We start from the raw sequence: 27,058 nt of genomic DNA, 5'->3' as shown, positions 1-27,058 counted from the left end.
GAAATATTAAGCTGTCTTGAGATCAGATTTGCAGCCCTGGTAAAATCACGAGGGGGAAATGCATCTGAAAGGAAGGAAACAGATTCCTTGAACTGTGACCATTTTCAATCTTGCATATCGCATTATGTGTGTTTCTCCAGTACCGTCTAATACCAATGAAAGCTCATTCAGCGAGCGACTTCGGTTCTATTTTGTTTAGTCGGATGGTGGGAATTACTTCTTTGTTTTACCATCTCGAATATGCATGAGTCTTCCGAGGCATCTTTGCACCCCATAAAATGGACTCCGCGCAACATTTGCTAGAAAGATTTGCAATGCAAGGAGATGAAGTGTGACAGTGTTCTGCATTTTGGGATTTGAGCGTTGCACTTTAGGGTGGTGCCCCTGTTTTCAACAGCTGATCCATCACTTAAAACATCATTTTTCTCCAGTGGCAAGTAAAGCAGAAAATGAGGGTGCTCAATAGTAAGACTGTAAGAGCTGTCTGTCAGATCTGCTCCCCCTTAAACCTCTAAATAAATGACGATGGTGTTCAATTGGTGCTCCAAATGTTTAGGGAATATTATTACCGAAGAAGAAAGTTAGCCTTCATGTCAACAATATTTGGTTTTTCTGTGTAATGCAATGAAGAAAAAGTGTGATCTATCATTCAAGACCACATCCTTACAGCTGACATTGTTTTCTTAGCCATTGTATTTATATTCTCCCTTTGGATTGTGTGTGACCAGCCATATGCTAAATAAATAAATAAATCTCCCTTTGGATCCGTTTTGTTCCAAGAACCTCAATAGTGGAATTATGGTTCAGAAAGAAATTCATTTGCTATATATCTTAGTATATTTCCATGCTTGGAAAGGGCATAATTTATTTTAATTTTTGTATTGTATGGTTTTAATTGCCCTGTAAACCACCCTGAGTCCTATGGGAATAGGGCGGTATATAAGTCAAATAAATAAAAATAAAATAAATAAATAGAAACAATCCTTGTCTCCATTTGTTGAGAAAAGTATAGTTTTATTAAAAGTCAAGTGTATTCAATCAGAACAGAGCTGAAAGGGACCTTGGAGGTCTTCTAGTCCAAACCCCTGCTCAAGCAGAAAACCCTATGCCATTTCAGACAAATGGCTCTCCAGTCTCTTCTCAAAAGCATCCAGTGATGAAACACCCACAACTTCTGGTGGTAAGCCATTCCACGGGTTAATTGTTCTCAATGTTAGGAAGTTTCTCCTTAATTCCAGGTTGCTTCTCTCCTTGATTAGCTCCCATCCATTGTTTCTTGTTTTGCCTTCTGGTGCTTTGGAAAATAGCTTGACCCCCCCCCCCCTCTGTGGCAGCCTCTCAAATACCGGAATACTGCTATCATGTCCCCCCCCAGTCCTTCTTTTCTCTAGACTAGCCAAACTCAAATCCTGCAACCATTTTCCATATGTTTTAGTCTCCAGGCCTTTAATCATCTTAGTTGCTCTTTGCACTTTTCCCAAAGTCTCAACATCTTTTTTTGTAACGCGGTGACCAAAACTGGATGCAGTAAAACTGGATTAATAGTATAGTTTTTTCAAAATCACAGGAGGTAAGAATTCTGATGTCCTCTGGCCAAACTCTGCTTTTATTTTCTTTTTCTTTAAAAAAAATATCTACCCGTTAAAATTTAAGAAGATTCGGAAAAATTGGAATCGGTTCAGAGAAGGGTGAAAAGAATAAGCAAGGATTGGCAACCAGGTCCTGTAAAGATAGACTGAAGGAATTGAGTGTATTAAACCTTGACCAAAGACCGTGGGAGTGGGCTTGTGGAAATGAGGGAACTCTTCAAAGGGCCAAGAAGGTGTCGTGCAGAATGCAACCAAGGCCTGTTCTCCATTGCTCCAGATTTTAGTCCTTGGAATAACCATCTTAATTTGCAGCAGGCAAAATCTACCTGAATGTTTACGGGGTTTAACTTAAGAATAAGGGAACAGTATGTGGCTGGCAAGGGAAGAGGGAGATGGTACAGTCCTGGGCAGGGGAGCTAGACCAAGTGATCCATTTCTTGAAAACTGTTACGTGGTAGTTTCATAAGGATTCTGACCACCCACCCTCCCATAGTTTGCTGCTGACTGGACAGGCGCTTGTCAGAAATGGTACAGCGTCTCCTGCTTGAGCAGGGGGCTGGACTAGATGACCTACAAGGTCCCTTCCCGCTCTGTTATTCTGTAAACCAGTAGAATTGTGCGCCGAAGAACCGACAAGGAATCGGAGTAGGTATCCTAGAAGCATTACCTTCACATAAATTACGGCGGAAGAATGTATATATAGAAATATTTTTCAATATTACTCTGTTGCAAAAGATTCGAGGTCAGTGATGGCCTGTTGGTTTGTTTTACCACCCAGGGACTCAAGACGCCATTGCTGTCTGCTTACACGAAGAGACAAAACAAGCCGTCAATGATAGCCTGTGCGACAGTTCAAAGAGACCGCCAGCAATGAGCCTTGTGTGCAATGCAAGGCTTTGCCCCCCAAGGTAGGAAGTAGGTAATGCCTTTGGGCAGGGCTTTTCAACCAGTGGTACGGGTACCACCTGTGGTACATTGGCACCTGGCAGGTAGTATGCGACCATCCTAGAAAAGTGGTAGCTGGGGAGGGGAATGAGCTGAACCAGTGGCAGCACCGCACAAGCCTGAGCGAGAGATGGCTGGAGCTGCAGGGCTATCAGGGCTTAGCAGAAGCACCAGGATCAGCGCCAGGCTCCAGCTGGAGCTCAGCACTGATCCTAGCACTTCTGAGCCCAGAAGAAGCACCAATCAGCTGGAATGTTGCAGTATCTCCAGGATCTTGTGATTTACATTCAGATGCTTGGCAACTGATTCATATTTATGACGGTCACAGTGTCCCAGGGTCATGTGAAGTGACCAAAACCTGCTGCAACCACTCAGAAAGGGGGGGGAATAAAAACAAAATACCCCACCCCACCCCCGATGCCAATCCTCAACAGAAATGCTGACAACAATGAAAACCTCGGACAGGAGGAAGAGCGCCGCCGGACGGGCGGGCAGGTATCTTGCTCCGCTGTGGCTTTGGGGGCACGTTTTTCAGTGCCATTTTAACTTCGAACAGTCACTATGTGAACTGTTGTAAGTCGAGGACTACCTGTACTTCATCACTTTTTTCCTTTTTTTTTCTTGGTCATCAAGTTTTTGACACCTTGCTAGGTGACTGGTGGTACTCGGATGTTGCCATATCCTAAAAGTGGTGCAATGAAAAGCCCTGCCTTTGGGGATGAACGATGAAAGTTTTTGGGTGGAAGACATCCTGTGGTGGTGCACAGCGCTGGGCTAAAATAAGACTTCTCAACTATTTTCATTCCTCTGTTTTGCTCTCAGTGTGTGTGCATGTATGTGTGTGTGTGTGATTTCACAAAGCATTCCTCTTGTACTTTGTGGTGTGGCTTGCTTAAGGCTCTGATGTCATCATATTTTGGAACAGATGGCAAGTAGGACCTTGGACACAATGTACTGCCACTTGCGGCGTTGGAATCCAGACCAGACAGGTGCATTGCCAGCAACCTGGAGGTTCTGTGGTTGAAACAGAAAGCTGCAAAGACCCGAAGCCTCATTCCTTACAAGCATGCAACCAGCTTGACTGTCCTCCACTTTGGCATGTTGAAGAATGGCAACAGGTAAGATGGTCTGCCGACTACGAGGGTTGGAAACCACCTCCAAGGAGAGCGACACTCCAGCTGAGTGAGATTAATGAGAAGCCACTGATAGTTCAGTGTTCTGAATTTAGAATAGAATAGAATAGAATAGAATAGAATAGAATAGAATAGAATAGAATAGAATAGAATAGAATAGAATAGAATAGAATAGAATAGAATTTATTTATTTATTTAAGTAAATTTTTATACCGCCCTATTCCCAAAGGACTCAGGGCGGTTTACAGGGCAACATAAAATATGATATAAAAATAGAATAGAATAGAATAGAATAGAATAGAATAGAATAGAATAGAATAGAATAGAATAGAATAGAATAGAATAGAATAGAATAGAGCTGGAAGGGACCTTGGAGGTCTTCTAGTCCAGCCCCCTACTCAAGCAGGAGAACCTATACTATCTCATATAAGTGGCTGTCTGGTCTCTTCTTAAAAATCTCCAGTGATGGAACACCCACAACGTCTGAAGGCAAAGCTGTTCCACTGGTTGATTGTCCTCACTGTTAGGAACTTTCTCCTTAATTCCAGGTTGCTTCTCTCCTTGATTAGTTTTCATCCATTGCTTCTTGTCCTGCCCTCAGGTGCTTTGGAGAATAGCTTGACTCCCTCTTCTCTGTGGCAGCCCCTCAGATACTGGACCACTGCTATCATGTCTCCCCTGTTTCTTCTTTTCTTTAGACTAGCCAAACCCAAGTCCCATAACCGTTCTTCATATGTTTTAGTCTCCAGGCCTTTGGTCATCTTAGTTGCTCTTCTCTGAATTTTTTTCAAACTATCTACATCTTTTTTTGTGATATGGTGACCAAAATTGGCTGCAGTACTCCAGGTGTGGTCTTATTAAGGTTTTATAAAGCGGTACTAATACTTTGTGTGATCCTGATTCTATGCCTCTGTTTATACAACCCAGGATGGTATTAGCTTTTTTTGGTTGCTGCTGGACACCACTGGCTCATAGTCAAGTGATCATTGTCCCTTCCATCAATACTTTGGATTGAAAGTCATAACTGCTGAGTCTGGTTCATATGAATATACAATCACTAGTAAGGTTGCTTTTCATGAGCAGTGATAAATTTGTCAATATAAGCTGAGGAAATGGGATCGCATAGATGAAGGGTTTTCTGCACATGTAAGAGATTAGGCTTGAATCCTTCTCCCTGACGTAACGTTTCTGTGAATGGCTTCTGAGAGTTGAGCTCAGCTCCTGTGACTTCATGGCCACTTCTAAATAGCTTTCTTGGCAGAAAATAGTAAGTTCTTTTTTTTTCAATTTCCCAATTTAAGTTTTATAGCCCAGAACATTCCTAATAATCTCCCATGCAAGTACTAACCAGGAAAAGATGGATAATATCTGTTGAGGAGTAATTGATGCTGTGCTGTATTTTATCACATGAGTGGGAATTTGGGAAGAAGAAGAAGAGGATGTCACTCTGTCTTAAGTTATAAGATGGCTTGCAAAATAATCATTTGCTTTGATCAGAAATTATGAGACTGTAGTTGCCTGAAAACTGTCAGAGCAGAAGATCCTTCTTAGTTTTCCTGGGTAAACATGCCCTTGAGTCAAGCTTGGCTCCTGGTGACTTTGTGGATTGACCATGGAGTGTTAGGATCAGAAAGTGGTTTTCCACTGCATTTGCCAGGATGTTGGATTTCACAATGTAGCCTGCAGCCTAGCAGATCATCCTGGTCTCCCTTCCAAGTACTAACCAGGTCAGATCCTGCTTGGCCTCTGGAGTCCACACAATATAAGACCAAGTCCTGCTGAGGCAATATTGCTCCAAGACCTTTGAAAACATTGCAGGGTCTTTACTCATGGGATCCTCCACCTGGGCTCTGAAGGACGACATGAGTCCAACTATTTGGATTTCCAACATAAGGCCTGGTCTAAAGAAAATGACGGCAAAGCGCCAGGCGTGAGCTACACAGGCAGTCTCACGTCTACAAGGAAAAGTGTGCCTGTGCCTGTGATACTTACGGCTCCCTTCCTTCTCCTTAGTGCTCCCAGACTTGTGGTGGTGGTGGCACCCAGAATCGCAAGGTGACCTGCCAGCAGCTGTTGATGGATGGAAGCTTTCTGAAACTCAGTCATGAGAAGTGCCCTCAACCTAGACTGGCCAGTTCCAGAGCCTGTGCAAAAATAGACTGCCCTCCTCAGTTGGTGGTGGGACCGTGGTCTAGGGTGCGTAGCTTAAAATAAGAGTGCTTTTAAAGAATTTATTTATTCCTCTTCTCCCATCTTCCTCCCCCCTCTCCTTTCCTCCTCCCTCTGCCATTTGCCCTCCCCTTTCCTCCTCTTCATTCCCCTCCTCTCTCCTTCCTTCCTTCCTTCCATTTCCTCCCTCCCTTCTCCTTCTTCTTCTCGTTTCCCTCCCATCCTTTCCCTTTCTTCTCCTTCTCTCCTTCCAATCCTCCTCCTCCTTCTCCTCCTCCTTCTCCTTTCCCTCCCATCCTTTTCCTTTCTCCTCCTTCTCTCCTTCCAATCCTCCTCCTCCTTCTCCTTCTCCTTCTCCTCTCTCCCATCCTTCTCCTTCTCCTTCCCCTCCCATCCTTTTCCTTTCTCCTCCTTCTCTCCTTCCAATCCTCCTCCTCCTCCTCCTTCTCCTCTCTCCCATCCTTCTCCTTCTCCTTCTCCTCTCCATCCAATCCTCCTTCTTCACTCTCTCCCATCCTTTTTCTTCTCCTCCTCCTCCTCCTCTCCAGTCCTTCTCCTGTCTCTTTCCCATTCCCCCTTTCCCCCTTCCCGCTATTCCTGATCAAGTGCCCTGTAAGGCAGGGGTTCCCAACCGGGGGTGTGAGATGATATTCCAGGGAGATGCGAAAACTTGGGTGTCGAAGTTTCAAAATTATAGTGTATATGCATGACCAGGTATTACTTTTCTGCAGGATGCGAGAATATATCAGAAGCGTTCTAAGGGTGCGGGGTATAGAAAAAAAAGGTTGGGCACTGCTGCTCTAAGGCAATCCAAGGAAAGCATAACCCTTTGAGAGCGAGATGGGCTCTACCACGTTTTTATTTAAAGTTGGCACACTTTGATCACATCCTTCCTTTTGCAGTGCTCTGTAAGCTGTGGGGTTGGCACACAAAGAAGGAAAGCCACCTGCCAAAAGCTCACGGCCAGAGGCCAACATCTGGCATTAAATGGATCCCTGTGTAGCAGCTTTCCAGCATCCCAGCTTGTCAGGCCTTGCCACAGGAATGCCTGCCGAAGTAAGTGATGTTCTTTCACTCTGTTTGTGAAGGGAAAAGGTCCCGCTGCATCCCAGCTTCAAAAACATTCCATTTACCCCAAGATGTAACCCATGTGCCAGACCTCCCCCTTAAGAATCCATGGCCGAGCCTATTACCCCATGACTGTAAAGTGCCCTTACTTTGTGGGGACAAAAAAGTACTAAGTATGAGGTGTCCATCAACTATCTGCAGTTTTTACAAACCCTGGAAGGCTTTTTCTCTGTGGTGTTGATTTTTCCACAGCAACTATTGTTCCTCTGCAGCGTGATAGTTTTTTCATCTTTTGTACTGCTTTTCGGCAAAACAACTCTTACATTTTGCCAAAAGCACACAAAAGATTAAAAAAAAACTAACCTCACCACATTTGCCCAGATTCCCCTCCAGATTTCCTTTATACACCGGCGCTTTTTACCTGCAGGGTAAGGCTAAAAAAAAAATCAGCAATTTCACATTTAGGATTTTCCCCTATCTTTCTTTAAAAGCAATTCTTGGAGGGTGACCATCTTGATTTGTGGGTTTTTCTACGTTGACTTTTTTTTTATTTCAAGAAATACCGTTCACCTTTTTTTATTTTGTCCAACTCTTCTGCTCTAAAAAAAATATATAGTTCAGAGGCAGGCGTGTTTCCTCTCTGTCTTGCTCTATACAATTGGATAAAAAAACTTGTTTGCTTTCTCAGTTAGAGCTATATTAAGGAAAATGGCACATCTGAAGATTCCAGGATTGAGGAGACAGAGAGATACCCCAATTTGGAAATATTATTACACTAGATTTAGAGAATAAGATACCTTTTAGTTTTGTACAACATTTAGAGCTTGGTCAAGGCTGTCCTGTGCTTCAATGAATAACTTAAATTTTCCAAAAATCTAGAATTTAATTTACCTATCTTATCTTAGAGAAAACGTGGAACATATCTGTTTGTAAAAAGCTAAAGTATCTTTCAGGTCAACTAGTTCAAATATTTTTTGTCCTTAGTTATCCACCATTTACTCAACTGTCTACATAAAATATTGTCTATATTTGCAGATTCGCTCCTGCTCTGCTGAACACTGAGTGTCTTGTGTGCATGAAACCTACCATTATTTCTACTACTTGCTTTGCTCTTCCTTTGACTTTAACCATTAGGGACCACTTTTTCTTTTACACTTGTTGGCATCCCTGGGCTCATTCTGCTCTCTTCTACACCCCTGTCTTATCGTCTTCTCTACGTGTGCCTTGCCAAGATCTCTTAACAATTCTGATTGGCCTTTAAAACAGGTAGTCCTTGACTTACTACCGTTCAAGGTGACCGTTCAAGGTTACAATGGCACTGAAAAAAGTGACCGAGCACCATTTTTCACACTTACAGTAGTTGCAGCATCAACATGCATCTGCTTGGCAACTGACTCACATTTATGATGGCTGCAGTGTCCCGGGGTCATGTGATTTCCTTTTGTTACTAACTTAACAAACGGTCACCTGAAAAGTTGTAAAATGGGGCAAAATTCACTTAACAAACATTTGGCTGAGCAACAAAAATTTTGTTGTGGTCGTAAGCCTCATCTCATTGCTTTGTCATCAAAAAAAAAAAGTTCCGCTATTCTGATTCCGTGAAGGTAACGAGAGCTCTAGGTTTAGATTAAATAAAGTCTAAATAAATAGGTTAGATTAAATAAAGCCACCAGAGTCAAGAGATCACAGTGTTCAGACTGCAAAGATGCCTTTGACAGCCGCCCACGTTGTAAATCCCATAATAATTAATTTAGCCAATCAGAAGATGTGTTCTCGTGCCCACTTTGAAACCAGTCGAAAAATAGGCTACTGGCGAGTTGACATTAAAGTAACTCTAGTACATCAATTAAAAGGAAATCAAAGGATGTTCAATCATGTTAGACCAGGTCAGCTCATAATAATGTAGAGTAATCACTATAGATTCTTGTAAGGATCAATCAGGACCTTGGATAGCCTCCAGCGAATTTAGTTGATGAGTGGTACAAAGATAATTGTTTCAGAGGACTAGAGTTATCTGAAGCTATAGCAAAAAGGTGAGCACAGCCAGACCTTCAAGTTTCTCTACCCCTCTAGAATCTGACTACGTTTTTATTTGTATGGTAATTTGTAGCATTTAAATGGTAAAACAGAATTTTCACTGAGCTATTTATTAGGTTCAAAACTCAGACTGCTTGCTATCAATTGTTTGAAAAATCTGAACATTGACACTAAGAATATGTTGGAATATTAGTTTGGCAGCAAACGTAGAGTCCTAATGGAAACATTTATTTGGCTTTAATGATTATTGCTGGGTGCTTAGCTTCATTCTTCAACATTGTATTAAAAACAACCCATCCAACAAAATAAGAGTTGAAATAATTATTGATATGTTCATAATACAAAACTTCTTTTTGAGACTTTATTGCCTGGTGAACATGCCAAGATCCTGAGGTTCAAAACTTTTTTTTTTAAATGAAGCTCCATGGACTTAAAGGAATGTCCTTGGCTGAGTATTTCACGAAATACTTTTGAGCTTCACATATATATGAATTTATTTAATTATAGATATTTCTATGGCAGCGTGTCCAATCAGCAGATTGTTTGGTGGAGAGTGATGTTGAAGAAACGTTGTGAAGTTTTGCTCTAGCTGTAACGTATGCTATGAAGGAATATAATCCAAAAAAGCAACAAAAAAGAATGTTTATTCTGATGGTTGAAAAACATGTTTTGAAAAGGGAAGGAGGCCTAAAGAAACTGTCACATAAGATCAGTTTTTAGATGGTTTATATTAAACATTGCCTATAGCCAAGATACACAATGAGCAGAATCATGTTCCAGTTATCATTGGCTGGTTCAATCTCCAGTTTTAGGGTGCAGCTCACTACTATGTATTCTCTACCTCAGGGGTGTCAAACTCAATTTCATTGAGGGCCGCATCAGCATTGCGGTTGCCCTCAGGGGGCCGGGTGGGTGTGGCCTGGGTGGGCGTGGCCTACTGGGTGGGCGTGGCTAGAGTGCTTATGGCCTACTGGGTGGGCGTGGCCATCTCTACATCGTTCGCATCAAGGGTGCCTATGGGGGCCTGGGCAGGAGTGGGACAGATCTGAGGGTCTCTGGCAGGAGGAGGGTCTCTGGGCCAGGGCCAAGGCAGTGGGGGCCGTTCCCTCACTGTTTCCAGGATGGCTTCGCGGGCCGCATGAAACCACTTCATGGGCCGGATCTGGCCCCTGGGCCTTGTGTTTGACATGTCTGCTCTACCCATATATAGTAAGGCTGGTCTAGAACACTTGTTCACGGTTTCCTAATTTTCAGAAAGACAAATCGTTATTAAGAGGTTGCATGTTTCGCCGTGTTCCTGTAGGCAACCCTCTTTCTCCCTTTCGTTGTAGAAGTTGGTGGACTGTACAAGTAGTCCTCAACTTACAACAGTTGATTTATTGACCATTCCAATGGTTACAATGGCACTGAAAATTTTGACTTACGACCGTTTTTCACAGTTGTGATCTTTGCGGCATCCCCATGATCATGTGATCAAAAGTCAGATGCTGGGCAACTGGTTCGTATTTATGACCATTGCTGCGTCCCAAGCTCACGTTTTGCAATCTTCTGACAAGCCAACGTCAATGGGGAAGCCAGATTCACTTCACAACTGGGTTACTGACTTAACAACTGCAGGGGTTCACATCACAAGGGTGGCAAGAAAGGTCATAAAAATGGGGCAAAATTCACTTAAGAAATGTCTCACTTAACAACAGAAATTTTGGGCTCAGTTGTGGTCTACGTCGAGGTCCAACTGCAGTACATCGCTGCTGTAAAGTGTAAATGTGTTTTTATACTTTCTCCAGAATTGGTGGATTTGGGGGGGGGAAACCCAGTAAAATTATGTTGTTTGAGAGGCCAAATTCATTTTCCATGGATACAGAAAAAATTTTATCAGGCTGAAATGCTCACAACATTTAACTTTAAGAAATGTCTTGCTTAACAACAGAAATTTTGGGCTCAGCTGTGGTCTTAAGTTGAGGACTTCTTGTATTAGGACTCTTTCTAGCTAACCTGCTAAATTACTGCTTCACTGATGCCTTGCTTGCTTCAAAGTCTGATTGACTTTCCCAAGAACAATTTGAGATTTAGAATATTAGGGTCCCAAGCTCAGCTCTCCTATATTCCATCCAGATAAATGTTGGTCTGAAACACTTCTAGGTAAAGTGAGCTTCCAACCTTTAAAGAAGAATAAATGACATGGTGAAAATGCAAAACAATGATGAAAGCATACACCTGTTCTCAGTATACCTTTGCAATTTCAGATCTAAAAGAAGAAAAGAAATCCAGACTTTTTGACAAGCCACAGATACTGGGTATCCATAAAGTCTATATTCAGACAAGGCAAGAGAAACGCATTAATTTCACTGTGGGGAGCAGAGCTTATTTACTTCCCAAAACATCTGTCATCGTCAGGTGTCCTGTTCGGAGATTCCAGAAGATGCTTATTCAGTGGGAGAAAGATGGGCAGCCTCTCCAGATTTCTAAACATCTTGGTGTCACCAAATCAGGATCTCTCAAGATCAATAATCTTGAAGCTTCAGACACTGGAGTGTATAAGTGTGTTGCAGGATCTGCCCAGGAGATCTTTGTTCTTAAGCTCATTGGCAGAAGCAACAGGCTACTGGAACCTCCCTCCACCCGAAAAGAAGCGGGTGAGACCACAGACCACAATGAATCCAACAGCTTTGGAGCAAAATGGCACCAAATAAATCAGATCTGGCAGTTGTGGAGCCAGAAAAGTCAACGGTATCTGCGTGATGAACAAGTGAACGACCAGCCAGCTTTAGAACATCTTAAAACTCAGAGGAGAAATTCAGAAGGAGGACACAACGCTCACGAATTCACAACTGAGCAACTCAAAATGGGGGCTTTGCCTAATGCTTACAGTATGGATACAGACCATTTTGATGAGCTGATAAAAAATTTGAGCCATCTTATTGAAGCTGGAGAAATTAGCAATGATTTGGCTTCCCAGTTTGCCTATCAGCTGATTGCTGAGTTAGTGAAGCCGTCACAATCTGCTCCCGACAAAGGAAAAGAGTCTGCAAATGAGAAGTTCCCTGCCAGGAAACTTGACAAATCACAAAGAGTGATGGATAATCTCAGTACAAAAACTGTAGGCGCCCCAGTAGTGAGAAACTCAAAAGGAGCTATTATGGTCAAGCCACAGGAGGTTTACTCAAACGAAACTGTAACTCTGCAAACTGGGGGTACCTTTTTGTTCACCAAGAATGTCAGCACAATAAATTTGCTCTGTGCAACTGCTGGAGTTAGCAACCTAAAATATACTTGGACCAAAGATGGAGTGCCATTAAAGCCTGCTGAGAAGTAAGTAATGTTAAATATTTCAGCCATTCTGCACTCACCTGAATGATTGTTGTCACATAATATGTGATTATGTTGTAGGCATAACAGTATGTTTGTGAAAATCCTTCTTAAATTGTAAGCTTAGCATTTTGCCTTTAAGCTTCAAGGTCTTTAAAACAATTTTAGGACCCGTATTATGTCTTGGATCTACCTTTTTCCATGTTTCAGAATGCTTAATTACTGGCATATTGATTTCCCCTTTACTTCTCCTCTTATTGTGAAAACCTCTTTTCCTTTTGTCTTTCTGCCTTTTTTTAGCCCTCCCCAAAACCCATATTTCAACTGAACACCACCCATAACTCACTTATAAAATCAAAGACAAATATTTTGGACACTGAATGTTAAACAGGTCAAGTTGACTTTATTGTAGCATTCACAGATGTTTCTAGTAATTGCTGGTCTCGCAAATATGTGGCATGCAGTGTTTTCTGGCTGGTTTAAAAGGCATGAGGGTATATTTAAGATAAAGTTACTAAGGGTTTATATTTACACCAAATAAGCTACATCAATCTTACAAGCAAGTATCTCTGTGTCCCACTTGTAAAGCTTACTCGCTATTGTTGGATTGATTAATCTGACATATTGTTTATTTAGCACTCACTGTTGTAAATCCTTTGTATATATACATATATATGGGAGTCTCTGCACTGACATTGGCTGATGTCAAAGGTACTTGGATGGGCAAATCTCTAGGAAATTCCAGTGGTATAGCATAGATTGGGGAATCAGAATAGCATTTTCAAAAAAAAACCTCAGTGACAAGCCATTTTAGCATTCTTGCTAAAACAACAACAGAACACAGAGAAGTTGACTTTCTCTTTCTAATTCAAAAGAGTAACAATAGGATAATAATTGGCTTTAAAAGTCTGCAGCAACATAAATTCTTCTGCCAGGTGAGACTACATGCACAGGTTGAATTAACCAATTTAAAACCAAGAGGGCAAATAGACAATGTATGTCAAAAAAATAAATAAATTGCTGAAGCAAACTAGGTTTTGGCAAGAGCTGTTTTCTGAAAACCTGGCCAGGTGGAACACAATACATTTGTAGTGAGGCCAGAGGACACACAACATCAAAGCAACAAGGAAGACATGTAGAATCATGCTGATTCTCAGGCACACTATTCCTTAATGAACACACTTACTGTGTATGCCTCTTGATTGAGGAGCAAACTCCATAACGAAGTGCCGGTTTGGTCTTGTACATTTTCCCGTTGATCCGGAACAACTGCGACAGTGATGTGGAGACAGAATGGTCTGTTTGTTACAGTTGTTCGGACAATTTGTGGAGAACAGTTCAGGCAATCCTCAACTTACAGCAGTTTGTTTAGTGACGGTCCAAAGTTATAAAGGCACTGAATAAAGTGACTTATGACTCATTTTTCACAGCTACGACCTTTCCAGCATCCCCATGATCATGTGATCAAGATTCAGATGCTAGGCAACTGGTTCATATTTACGACCATTGCTGTGTCCCAGGGTCATATAATCTCCTTTTTTTTGACCTTCTGATAAGCAAAGTCAACGGAGAAGCCAAGATTTCCCTTCACAGATAGGTTACTAACTTACCAGCTGCAGTGATTCACTGAACAGCGGAGGCAAGAAAGGTCGTAAAATGGGGCAAAACTCACTTAACAATTGTCTCACTCAACCACCAAAATGTTTGGCTCAACTGAGCCTTGGTGGAGCAGTGGGCTAATGCCTCCTTAAGTAACACCAGCTGCCTGCAATTAGTGCAGGTTCGAGTCCCACCAGGCTCAAGGTTGACTCAGCCTTCCATCCTTCCGAGGTAGGTAAAATGAGGACCCAGATTGTTGGGGGCAATAAGCTGACTTTGTAATAATGCCGCTTGGGGTGTGTGTGAAAGCCCTAATAAGCAGGCATATACATAGAATGAAGGCTACTGCTAAGCTTGTAAGCTGCCCTGAGTCTTCGGAGACGGGCGGGATATAAATGTAATAAAAATAATAACAAATAAAATAAAAATAACTGTGGTCATAAGGCAAGGACTACACCTGTATTCACTTCTATTGATCAAATCTTATCCTTTCAACCTTCTGCAGGGTGACTTTTGAAGCCAGTGGCAAAGTCCAGATTGCGAACCCTACGGAGAAAGAAATGGGGATGTATCGCTGCACAGTGGACAATGAACTTTTTCAAGACATGGCACTGTTTTACGCAGGTGATACTTTGTGCTGCAATTTGCAAATTAGTTATCGACCGTCAATCATCTCTCAATAAGACAATAGGCCCTCCTGGTTTCCTGTTTGATGATAACGAATTGGTTTGGTGGTGTTGTTTTTTTTAAAATTTCTGTGAAATACTAACCTGCAAAACTGTCGAGAAATTATTACTATTAGTAAAAGAAACATGGGAAAATAACTCTTGGGGAAGGTTTTTAAACACTCATTTTCATATTAAATGAAAAGTGAGGGGATTTGCATACAACTTCCCCCCCCCCAACAAAGATCTGTAAACATTCCTTTCTGAGGTTCAGTAATTATCATAATTTGAGAGGGAAAACACGAAAATAAGCAAAAAACAGATTTTGGGCAACTCTCTCCAGCTGAATTCCTTTCTCTGCTACCACATAATTCCGTCTTGAGGGTCTTTCAGTGGGTCTGACAAGAAGGCAAAATTCTGGGACTAATTTCTCTCCCCACTGATTGTCCCTCACAGAAGCTCCTGCTATATTGTCTTCTGGGAAAAATATTGCCAGTTTTGAGCTTCGGAATCTGTCTGTCTCGGTTGGAGGTTCACTCCTAGCAAGAACAGGGGTGAATATTTTGCTGGAATGTCCAGTCAAAGGTAAGGCTAAAATACCTGAACTGTCAGAAATTGTGGGCACTTTATCACTGGAGGTTTTCAAGAAGAGACTGGACAGCCACTTGCCTGGAATGGTATAGGTTCTCCTGCTTCAACAAGGGGCTGGACTAGAAGACCTCCAAAGGTTTCTCTCAACCTTATTATTCTATTCTTCTTTATTCCTTTTCCACCTATCACTTCCCATTCCGGGCCAGCATTGACAAGTAATCCATCATACCTTTTAGGCAGCCTATGAAACAATGTGCTGAAGTCGGGAGAAATTAATGGGAGAACATGGATTTTTATGAGGCCTCTTCTAGTTAAAATGTGCTCGGTTTAAGGAGTTGCAGATAGATGCCACAATTGGTTGCACACCCACATATCCCAGAGTGGCCTTTGGATTCTGAATCCACAGCCGTGCACAGCCCTATAAACTACTACATGTGAAAACCTCCAGCAACCACATACAGGACAAGTGTCATCGTCTTGGAAAAGGGTGCCTCCATTTTTATCAAGCGTCCAGAAGCACATTTGGCTGTGTCAGTTTGGGAGTTACCCTCCCCAAAGGTTGTCAGGACCAGAATGCAGGCAATTTTAGGATAGAAACTACTCCGAGGCATAGGACATGGATAGGCAATGTTTTCATTCACACAGATTGACCAGCTGCAGTTGGGGCAGTGATGCAGGTGCAGCAATTTACATGTACTAGAAGTTTTGATGCACTAATGCACACTTTCCCAGGAATCTCGAGCTAGTCCCCAACACTCATGAGCAAAATCGCAGTGGATAAAAAGAGAAAGCGACTGGCATTTCTCATCCTTCCTAGTTACCCTTTGCATCTGCTACAATTGTTTTGATGACCTAAAATTGGAAAATTGCATTAATATAATTAAATTAGATAATTACTGGAAAATTGGGGTCCTTATTAGGGCTACTTATGCTTTCAAAATAATTTAGAATAAGTGTTTTGGACCACTTGCAGGCACACCTTTCTGCTCTCCATTAAAGCAATCCCTGTTTTTGAAGTTTCTCTAAGAATTTGCCGGGGGGGGGAATGTGGGTGCTTTAAAAGATACATTAATGAACTGGGTCTGTATAGCAACAACACCTTTTTCCAGCTGTCATAGATGCCTGGAGAAAAAGGGGCTGCTGTAATGAACAGCAGAGAGGTGACTGTGCTTACACTTACGATTCAGGGTGCTTGAACAAATCATGTCTGTCTAGGCCAGGGGTAGGCAACCTTGGCTCTTTTTTGTGACTCGTGGACTCCAACTCCAAGTAGAGCCTTGGTGGAGCAGTGGGCTAATGCCTCCTTAAGTAACACCAGCTGCCTGCAATTAGTGCAGGTTCGAGTTCCACCAGGCTCAAGGTTGACTCAGCCTTCCATCCTTCCGAGGTAGGTAAAATGGGGACCCAGATTGTTGGGGGCAATTAAGCTGACTTTGTAATAATGCCGCTCGGGGGGATGTATGAAAGCCCTAATAAGCAGGCATATACATAGAATGAAGGCTACTGCTAAGCTTGTAAGCCGCCCTGAGTCTTCGGAGAAGGGCAGGATATAAATGGAATTTAAAAAAAAAAAACTCCCAGAATTCCTGAGCAAGCAAAATCAATGAGGAAGCCAGATTCACTTAGCAACTGCATTACTAACTTAATAACTGTAGCGATTCACTTAAAACAACAGTGGCCAGAAAGGTTGTAAAATGGGAGAAACTCACTTAACAACTGTCTCGCTTAGCGACAGAAATTTTTGGTTCAATTGTGGTCGTAGGTTAAGGACTACCTGTATAATATCCATGATGTATCATATATAAAATATCCATGTTGACACACAGACATATATAATATATATAATATCCAAGTTGACACACAGACGTATATATAATATCCATGTTGTAACATGCATAGTCCACCATCTACTGGTGAAAGAAGATGACTGCATCAATATACATACCGGTAGATAGTTGCTCATGTTTTATTTGATTGTCCATTATATGTCCTTTTTAGGCTTAGATACTTAACATCTCTGCTTGAAGGATCCCAAATCCCATGAGAAGTTGAAATGGGATCAGAAATCAGAAAGATGTTCAAATCAGAAAGATGTTCGGTTGGAACGCCTTGTCCAAACATTAACCTTGAAATATATTTTGCTTTTGCCTCCCAGGTATTCCCCAGCCTGAAGTCCTGTGGTTCAAAAATGAGAGCTCTTCAAGAAGTTCTGCTTTCCCAATAGCTAACAGTTCCTTCTTGTTCCTGGGCAATGTTTCGGGCAAAGACACCGGGATTTACACCTGTATGGCTACCAATGCTATGGGACATGCCACAGCAGCCACTGTTCTTAAATTGGCTGGCAAGTATAAAGTTGGGTCAGAGGTGTCATTGGGCACCCTATGGGGAGGATCTCTTTACTTCCCTCAACCAGCATTTCTGCTTCGACCTCAGTAGGCCACTGCTGCTAAGGTGGGACTAGAACTCACTCTCCTGGTGATTGGCCCAAAGTCACCCACCTGGCCTTCATGCCTAAAGCAGAACTGGTGGTCTCCTGTTGATTGGACCAAGGTCACCCAGTTGGCTTTGATGCCTAAGATGGGACTAGAACTCACTCTCCTGGTGATTGGCCCAAGGTCACCTAGCTGGCTTTCATGGCTAATACAGGATTAAAACTCATGATCTCCCAGTTTCGAGCCTGGTGTACTAACTACTAGACCAGGGGTAGGCAACTTTGGCTCTTTTATGACTCATGGACTTCAACTCCCAGAATTCTGGGAGTTGAAGTCCATGAGTCATAAAAGAGCCAAAGTTGCCTACCCCTGCACTAGACCAAACCGGCTCTGTATCACATATCTCTCTGCTGAAAACAGATTTTAGCAGCATAAATATATGGGTGGAAGGGGAAAGGGGCTATGGCCATTACCCTGCCTGCAGATGGGCTTCACCAACACAGTGAGAATAGGGGACTGAAGAAGCCATTCAAAGCTGAGCAGCCTCTCCTTGGTTTTATGTCTGGGAACCCCTGGGCTGTAACTTCCTCTGTCATTTTAGGACAAAGATTCCAGAAACCACACAACGGATCATCCACTAAGAGTAAAAGAAAACGTGTTTTCATGGCATCTGGAATTGGCACTAATGTCACAGTGGCTGCTGGTGATACATTAAGAATAGGTATGGTCCCAAATGTCAATTCTGCCCTGAAAGGAGCAGGGAGGGGGTCATTCTTGTTTCATTCATGTCATATCGGCGGTTATTTGGGAGCATCTGTATTTCTGGTTACAGGGTGTTCCAAAACTGGCAGCCAAGGAACTCAACTGCATAGAAATGTAGCATTGAATAGCTCAAGAGCAGGGTGGATTATGGCCCAAAAGCTACATAGCAAGGAGAGGGGGAAATGGGAACGAGAGGAGGGCAGAATAAAAAGCCCCACGGAGGAAAAAGGCAATTCTTCTTAATTCAGGTTCATGATGCAGTGGCATGGCTGTCTGGGGAATTCTGGGAGTTGCAAGACCCCCAGGTCTTCAAAGCCTCCAAGATTGGATATGCCGCAATGGAGGTTTCCGTTCTTCTTTTATACCCAGCTCTGAAAAAAAGAATCCAGGGGGGAACCTTGAAATGTGGGAATGGGACAGCTCACCACAGCCAACTTGCCATCAGACAGTTCACTGTGCAGGACAATTTAACAATTCTATTTAATGATTTAAAATAAAGAAAAATTATTTTAATTTTTGCCACGCACATGTCAGTCAGCTTTAGCCTCCTTTTGCACCCTTCCTTTAATGATTCTATTCCACCCTTTCTTTGAGATTACGGTAACTCTTGTCCCGCAGGCCTGTGGGAACATGGCTGTGCCCAGTTGTCCTACAGCGAGTTGGCTGTGGCAAGTTGGCCATGGCGACAGTTGGCCATGGTGAGTTGGCCATGGCGAATTGTCATAGACCCTTGAAATATTGTAGCTGCTGTGAAGACACCATCATCTTTTTTGGGGGGCGGAGCAGGGACACCTAAGAACAACTGAATTCTTTATTGTGTGAGCAAGTTTTAGATGTTCTGGGGAAAAAATAGAAAAGCTAAAAGCGCCTTTGGGTTGTTGTTTAAAAATATAAAGGATCGCAGCCTTGTTCTTGTTTTCCTCTTGTGATAACACAAGAGCATAAACATCTGACAGTGGTTTGTTAAAAGAACTGTGGTTTAATATACAATATGAAACAACAACAATCAGGGAGCATACAGAATACAAGGTAGTCAGTTATATACAAAGGGAGTTAAAGATTCCAACTGCCATTCATTCCCCTCAGACACAGTCTCTTAAAGGGATACTACCCTCAAAATACTCTGCTGACTCATTCTCTATATATCACTTCTGCGGGTCAGCTACTAAATTATAATTACCTTGACATGGTTTTCTAGGTTGCCCTGTCTATCCTAGCGCAAATAACACAATTCGCTGGTTTGTCAGAAACCAATCCATAGAAGGGGCTTCAGACTTCAAGCACAAGACCCTGGTTGGGGGACGCATCCTTGAATTCATCGTAGCCTCTGACCAGCTTGCTGGACAATACAAGTGCTGGGCTTCATCACTTGTCAAGCCGTTGTCTGTCTGGGTAAATGTCAAGAAGGAAGGTTTGTTGAAAGATCCTGATAACATTTTCACATTTGCTTTTTTTAAAAAAATTATTTAAATGTTTGGTACTTCCTACTGTTATAATTTAAGGCAGGGGTCTTCAAACTTGGCCCTTTTATGACTTGTGGACTTCAACTCCCAGAATTCCTCAGCTAGGCACGCTGGGTGAGTAATTCTGGGAGTTGAGGTCCACAAGTCATAAAAGGGCCAAGTTTGAAGAGCCCTGATTTAAGGTAACATTCCCGTCAGCATAGCTGGGAAGCCCAGAATAACTGGCTGAGGAAGCTTGACTTTAAAAAAAAACACACACACACAAACAAAAATATGGGATGATCATTAATCAGAATTACCTTGTGGTGAGATGGGCAGTCAATACATTTAATAATAAATTAAATAATAAATAATAAACATGCTTTCCCAGCAGCTCATGCTCTTTGGGACCTAGGATGACCTCTCACTGGCTGGATTCGAACACCAAGGCAGTGGGGGGGGTATTTGGATCTGCTTTACATTATGGACAAACCTAATCATTGTGGTTATAAACCATGGTTTGGAACATAGAAGAACATAGAATTATAGGGCTGAAAGGGACCTGGAAGGTCTTCTAGTCCAACCCCTCATACCATCCCAATCCAATGGTTATCCAGTCTATTTTTGAAAACCTGGAAAAGTGAGTAGGCGTTATGCCCAGCTTCAGCTAGAGTGGCCACGACTGTGCTTTTTGATTTTAAATTATATATAAGAGTTTAGTCTTATATATAACAATGGCCATTGTGATCTTGTCAGCAAAAATAGCTAATTTATAGGCTCTTATAAGATTTGAAGCCTGCTCCTAGAAGTTTTCCATCATTTCTCCTCAATGCCATTAACAGTCATAGTGGGTCTGCTTCAAGAAAGCTGATTTAGCCTCTATACAGGTAATTCCATGGAGAACATGAGGAGATTGCCCATTTTGAGAGCTGCCATCCTAATTTGTGGTTTGACACCCCTATCCACCTTCCATCCCACTTGTGACTCTCAGCAAGGGAAGGACGGTGTGGTTGGTGACTTATCTCCATGTTTCTGAAATGGCCATTCTTTTCCGGGAACATGCAAGCCTGGGAAATTGGGAGGGATGCATGTCTGTCAGAATTTCATTATTTAAAGCACAAGAAGGGCTTCAAAAATCGCTAAGGGGTAGGGCTGGGATTCTTGCGCCATTGAGTGCTCAGAGAAACCACAGTGTGCCATGTCTTTATGGCCATGTAAATCATGCAGTCATTTAGTCACACTGGCCTTCAGTAAACATTAAGGATTTGTGCTTTGAAAGGAATGCTTTTTTTAAAAAAAAGTCTGGAGTAATAAAGAAACATTGAAAACTCAATAAGTTTAAGAATTCATTGCGCGCTGGAGGAATAAGCCTGTGGATACAGTTGGGAGTGATCATTTATTTGTGGATATTACAAGGCCAGCCTTAACTACCCACCCACCCCTAGCACCCCACCCAAAATAATTCCCCACCCTCAACATTGCATAGCACTTCGTCTTTTAAATTATGTCTTAGAAAGAAGAGACAGGGTGGGATCCTTGAATTTTAACTCCATTTTTTAAAAAAAGAGAAAAGTCTCTAATTTACCAAGTAAAATTAGAGAGCAATGAAATTGTTCATTTTCTTTTCTTTTTCTGTTTTGATTTAGCAGAATTTATTTTAAGTTGCTCAGACTTCGTGGCAAGCCCTCATTGCCCCCAAGGAGGCTCTTTTTTTTTAAAGCTGGAGAGGATAACTAGTGCCATAGAGAGAGAGGAGAGGAATTAACTTTATTGGAATAGAAGCTTCTCCTTCAGAACTTTTCTCCCAATTTTGATCTTGCCTTCTCCATGGCCAGGGAACAGTTAATAACCATGACAGCAAGGTCTTTTTTTATCATTTTAGCTGATTCAGTTGATTTTAAATGCCAGATCTCATATTATCATTACAGGACTGCCTCACCCTGAGGGTATCTGCCTGTTCTACTAGGTTAGATAGGGTCCCTTCTCTTAAATGTGGTCACGTGGGATCTGGGAGGCATGCCTTCCTGTTGGCCACCCCAGTTCTTTGGAATAGCCTCCCACCAGAGACTCAAGGGGTCTCCATTTTTTTAGCCTTCTTGAAGACTATGAAGATCTGGCTGTTCTCTTAAGCCCTGGGCTAGGATGGTGGTTGAGGGAAGGGTAGTTTTATTTCAGGCTTGTTTTTGTTCTTGAACACTACCTAGAATCATTGCATGAGATGGGCAGTCATATAAGTTCCAAAAATCAATCAATTGATCAGTCGTTGTTGTTTTTTTATTAATGAACGTCATGTTGCTGTTTTCCTTGTTTTCCCTTTAACGTTCTTATAATTTTGCAATCCATCAAGTGAACTTCTCGCATTGGACAACACACAAGTATAATAAATAACACATAAAATAAGTAACAATTAGGCAAGGGATCCTTTCTATATATTCAGTTTGCTTCTTAGCTTATGGCCATATTCTTTGTAGATTATGTGGAATCCTAGAATTGTAGAATCCTAGAGTTCATAGGGTCAGAGTTGATTGAGGAAGCCTTCTGTGTTTTAGATCTAGCTTAAAAACTAAAGGGGATTGATGTGATAGCCAAACCCATCTGAATTTGAAAATCATGCAGGGCTGGTTTATAGCTGGCTTAGCGTGCTATGCAGACCCTGGTCTAGGGACATAATAGCATATAAACTAGTATCATGGATTGAAACAAATAACAGATTGATATAATGAGAGCACCTTGTCCTAGTAAGGCACTTCCTTGTATCGTGAAGAAGTAAATATATTTGAGATATATTCTCTTTGACAGAATATCGATGGAAGCTTAGTGAGCAGAGGCCATGCTCAACAACTTGTGGAAGTTCGGGAACTCGCTTTCAAAAATTGCTATGCGTGAATATGAAGGATCAGAATGTGAATACATCACTATGCAAGGACCATCAGAAGCCAGTCATGAACAACCCGCAGTCCTGCAAAATTCAAGATTGTCCTGCAAGGTAGAAACGTTTTGTTACTTAGTTCAAAGTAAAATATACACTTAGATCTCTGTCCATATGTGTTTTGCATTGAAGCTGGGTAGATTTGGGGTTACTTTGACTAGGGCGCTGAATGCCTCCAACTTAGACTGAAACATTGAAAGAGGAGTCAAAGAACAAGAGTTCCTTTTGTGAGCCTGGGAACAAAGAAGACACACACAAGATGCTCTTAAAGCCCTCTCTGTATACCTCACTGTCCCTTTTGGCCAATAGTTTAGTTTTTTCAATGGAGCTCCTAAAGACTTCCATTACAGGAAGAATGTATTGAATCCTCATTAATTCCTTATTTACTTACTTACTTACTTATTTATTAAATTCATATAGCCACCCATCTGACCTAAATATAGGTGAGGGAAAGTGGGAACAAATACAATAGCTGGACCTCCTGTATCATCATCCTTGTCAAGATATATAAAGGGCAGCTATTGAGAAACACCTGCGGGTGAGTTAACTTTTCTGAGACCAGATCAAGGTTTTTGGCTTGATCTGGTGGGGCTCTGTTTATATTAATACGTCTACAAGGAAAATATCTTTCCTTCTGCTCTTGGTCCCCAGCAGTCGGCAAAGAGGTGCAGTCTGGTCCTTAAAAACCATTGTTGCTGTTGTCCATCTCAACTAATAACTGAGGAAAATGGAGCCTTTCTCCACAGCGTGCCCATCGTTAGCATAACTATCCGTATAGCCCAAGTCACAATTTCTAATTTGTATCCTTCTTGATACAATGCGCTTCCTTTACTTTTATGGTTAATTTCTTTTTCTTTCTTGCATTTTCTCCTTTCAGTTGGGCAACAACAGCTTGGTCTGAATGCTCTGCTTCCTGCGGCCATGGATTTCACCGCCGGCGAATAGCCTGCAAGCAAGTCAAAGCCAACCGCCGTGTCCTAACATTGCCTCTGGACGCTTGTGCAGACCAAGAGCGTCCTTTGGAAATGAAACCTTGTGTGGGCCATTTTTGTGCCGAATGGATTGTTCATCCCTGGGGCCAAGTAATTAATTCAGTGATTAATGGATCTATAATCTCTGTCACTGGCTATGCACAATCCCCAGTTGGGTATATCAAAATTGCCTAATAACTATGCACGCTTCTCTAGTTTCTACCTTTTCTACTGAGAGGTGCACAATTGTATGTTATCATCACAACAAAGTGATATAGGTTGGAGAACATCTTAATAATAATAATAATAATAATAATAATAATAATAATAATAATAATAATAATAATAATAATAAAGTTGGAAGGGACCTTGGAGGTCATCTAGTCCAAACCCCTGCTAGGGCAGGAAACCCTATACCATTTCAGACAAATGGCTGTCCAGTCTCTTCTTAAAAACCTCCAGTGTTGGAGCATTCACCACCTCTGGAGGCAGGTTGTTCCACTGGTTAGTTGTTCTAACTGTCAGGAAGTTTCTCCTTAGTTCTAGGTTGCTTCTCTCCTTGACTAGTTTCCATCCGTTGCTTCTTGTCCTGCTTTCAGGTGCTTTGGAGAATAGTATGATCATTTTATAGTATGTTTGTTTTTAGGAATAACATATGACACCTGGACAAGTTGTATCTAAAGCCACTCCCAGTATTCCATGGACTAAAACTGCTGTTCATACATCTGGTGAAAGTATCTGAGATGACATTTCATTTATTTTGTATCTTAAACTCAATGGAGTTCATGAATATAGGCTGTTGCTCAACATTCATCTGTTCCATGAAGGCTGAAGCTGGCATTCTGGACCACAAAATAAGCCCTTAGTTCTTTAGTTCTAAGAACAAGCAAGGTCAAGTCTCAGGACTAATTTAGAGAAATATACCCTAAAGCTCAGAAAGTCCATGTTAGGCTAAACATCAAGTAGAAAAGAAAACATGCTTATTTGCTTCTTCTGCTCAAGAGGTCCAGCCTAGGTAGATGGATTGAATTCAAACCCTATTTACTATTGGCTCTCTGGCTGAGTACCTTTACACTGTCAAGACTCCTAGAGGTATAAATTGGTAGGGCCATGGTTACTATCAAAAAATAAATCATAAGGAAGAATTAGATTAATATGATGGCTTCTTGGCCTGTATTCACGGGGACAGGAAGCCTGCTATCACTCTGAGTTCAAATAATCTGCATTTTGCATGGGAAAATGCAAAGCTTCGTCTTTGTAATGAAAGCTGTTTGCTATCTATCTCTTCAGTGCACTGGACGTTGCATAAATCTTGGAGTGGGCTTACAACACCGTCACATTCAGTGTCAGCATCAGAATGGATCGGCAGTACTGAATTCACTCTGTGATAGTAAGAAAAGGTATGTCTGTCAAGCGCGTAACACATTTTTTCATCTTAGCAGACGTCATAACATTCTTTCGCTAGATCCTACTGGGAAGAAACCAGTCACCGAACACCACATATTTCTCCTCCTCAGCAGTCACGTTAGGCTATTAAATGCTATACTTTTATCACTTTCCAGCTCCTAAATCAGTGGAATAAAACTTGTAACTTCAGTGTGAACCTACCTCCCTTTCTTTCTCTTGGTGGAAGAATGTTACCAGTGGAAAAGCAAAGAATTTGCAAATGTTTATATGGGACACAGCAAACTAAGTCTACAAACTGTTTGTCCTATTTAGTCAGAATACCTCTGATATGTGTTTTATCATCTGGGCATTTGGCTGCAATTCCAGATCTAAAAAGTATGACTAGATACTTGTAGGAATGCATCTATCTCCGTTTCCCTTGGTTTCTCATTTTTACATATTTGATGCACCCCGTTTCCACACCAGTTTGAGATTTGGCAAAAAAAAAAAACAACGTTTGGAGATAAGGGAGGATTATTGGAAAGAAAACTCTACAGAGACTTCCTAGATGATTATGGAGATTCTGAACCATCCAGGTCTTGGTTGTTCCAAACTTGCTTTTCCAAAAGGCAATTGGACTTTCTTGGTTTTCTTGGTCTTCTTCAGAACTGAAGAAACTTCTTGGATGAAAAGCAAAATGTTTTCAAGGGGGAAAAAAACCCAAGAAACTATAGCTGCCTTTTGGAAAAGCACCTTTGGGATTCCCAGATGATTGCTTAAAGTGTGAGGTTTACCGATTTAGCATAATCTGAATTCAACCAATGTGTAATGTATTGGGCTTGTTTTGTTAAAGGAACATCACGTGGGTAATTGCTGGGAGGTTGCTTGAGCAGGGAAGCTGGCTAACGGCTCCCAGCTCCTCAGACAACCTGTCTCCAGCGCCGCTCTTGGTTGCCTCTAGGGCGGCAATAGGTTGCTTTAAACCTATTGGCCGCCGCCTAGAGGCCAGGGTATAAATTGCTGCATTCGCAGCCCTGTTCCTCAGTCCAGATCCTGCAAGCAATAAACAATGATCTTGCTGAACTCACTCGCCTCGTCTTCGTCATTAAGCAACGAACCCAGTACATAACACAACGGATGGCAGAAAATAGAAAGGAGACAAAACAACAACAACGCCTATCGCATGCTGAATAATAGTAGGGACTAAATAGATTATCAGGAACGAAAACTGCAGAGAATTGGAGAGATGAGAGAAGTTGGCTTTGGATTGGTTTAAGTTTAGATCTTAAAAAGGGAGATCCTCCACTGACTGATACTGTGATACTGGGAATGGATAAGCCTTATGTTGTAACGAGGATGTTTTATTGATACTGCAATACTGGGAGTGGATAAACCTTATGTTGCAACAAGGATCAGGAGGGGGAGAAATATCATCTCCTGGATTAAGTCAAACTGAAGCTTCCCCCCCCTCCCCTTTTCCTCTTCTGCAGGCCTTCCATGAGAAGAAACTGTTCTTCAGAGAATTGTGATGTGTATTGGCGAACAGGTCCCTGGCGTCCATGCCCTGTAGACTGCGGGAGTGGCTTCCAGTCACGACAGGTCAGCTGTGTACACAGGAAAAAGAAGAAATTGGTGGCAAATCAGTTCTGCGCATGGAAGAAGAGACCCACTGCCTGGAAACACTGCAATGTCCGTTCTTGTGACAGTATGTAAAACATACTTTACATCCATTTCTCACTTTGCCAGTTGCTTGTGGCAAATTGTGTTTAGAACCTGGTGTGTGGCTGAACTTGAGCTCCAGAAGGAACTTGATCAATCCATGTCCTGCTCAACAGTGGCTGAGTGACTTTGCCCCAGTTCAGTCAGAAGTAAAGAGGAAAACGGCCCCCACATTAGCTCCAAACTACGCCATGGACTGGATCAATAACCATTCATGGTTCTTGTCCATCAGTGAGCCTCCAGGAAATCTACACATTAAATCCACAGTAGTTTTGAAAAAAGACACGCAAAGCAGAGAGTGGGGTGGTGGAT

The 27,058-nt window shown here is 42.0% G+C and overlaps 1 protein-coding gene and 1 long non-coding RNA gene across 3 annotated transcripts in view; one reads left to right on the top strand and one right to left on the bottom strand.

Moving 5' to 3' along the window:
- Positions 1-27,058, bottom strand: part of LOC310645575 — a 590,514-nt gene that overhangs the window by 325,952 nt on the left and 237,504 nt on the right. The window lies entirely within an intron of this gene.
- ADAMTSL3 (ADAMTS like 3) overlaps positions 1-27,058 on the top strand; it is a 156,484-nt gene that overhangs the window by 128,497 nt on the left and 929 nt on the right. Inside the window, exons 17-30 of the mRNA XM_083371306.1 lie at positions 2,368-2,497; positions 3,460-3,652; positions 5,681-5,863; positions 6,739-6,892; positions 11,188-12,253; positions 14,355-14,473; positions 14,971-15,099; positions 17,261-17,469; positions 18,153-18,258; positions 19,498-19,710; positions 22,541-22,727; positions 23,548-23,752; positions 24,932-25,041; positions 26,518-26,732. Coding sequence (XP_083227432.1) covers positions 2,368-2,497; positions 3,460-3,652; positions 5,681-5,863; positions 6,739-6,892; positions 11,188-12,253; positions 14,355-14,473; positions 14,971-15,099; positions 17,261-17,469; positions 18,153-18,258; positions 19,498-19,710; positions 22,541-22,727; positions 23,548-23,752; positions 24,932-25,041; positions 26,518-26,732 — 3,219 coding nt within the window. The remainder of the gene's footprint in view (positions 1-2,367; positions 2,498-3,459; positions 3,653-5,680; positions 5,864-6,738; positions 6,893-11,187; positions 12,254-14,354; positions 14,474-14,970; positions 15,100-17,260; positions 17,470-18,152; positions 18,259-19,497; positions 19,711-22,540; positions 22,728-23,547; positions 23,753-24,931; positions 25,042-26,517; positions 26,733-27,058) is intronic.

The sequence above is a fragment of the Vipera ursinii genome (assembly GCF_947247035.1).
Source record: "Vipera ursinii genome assembly, chromosome: 11".
NCBI lineage: Eukaryota > Metazoa > Chordata > Lepidosauria > Squamata > Viperidae > Vipera > Vipera ursinii.
The sequence above is the reverse complement of the archived record's forward strand: the minus strand, read 5'-3'. Positions and strand labels throughout refer to the sequence as shown.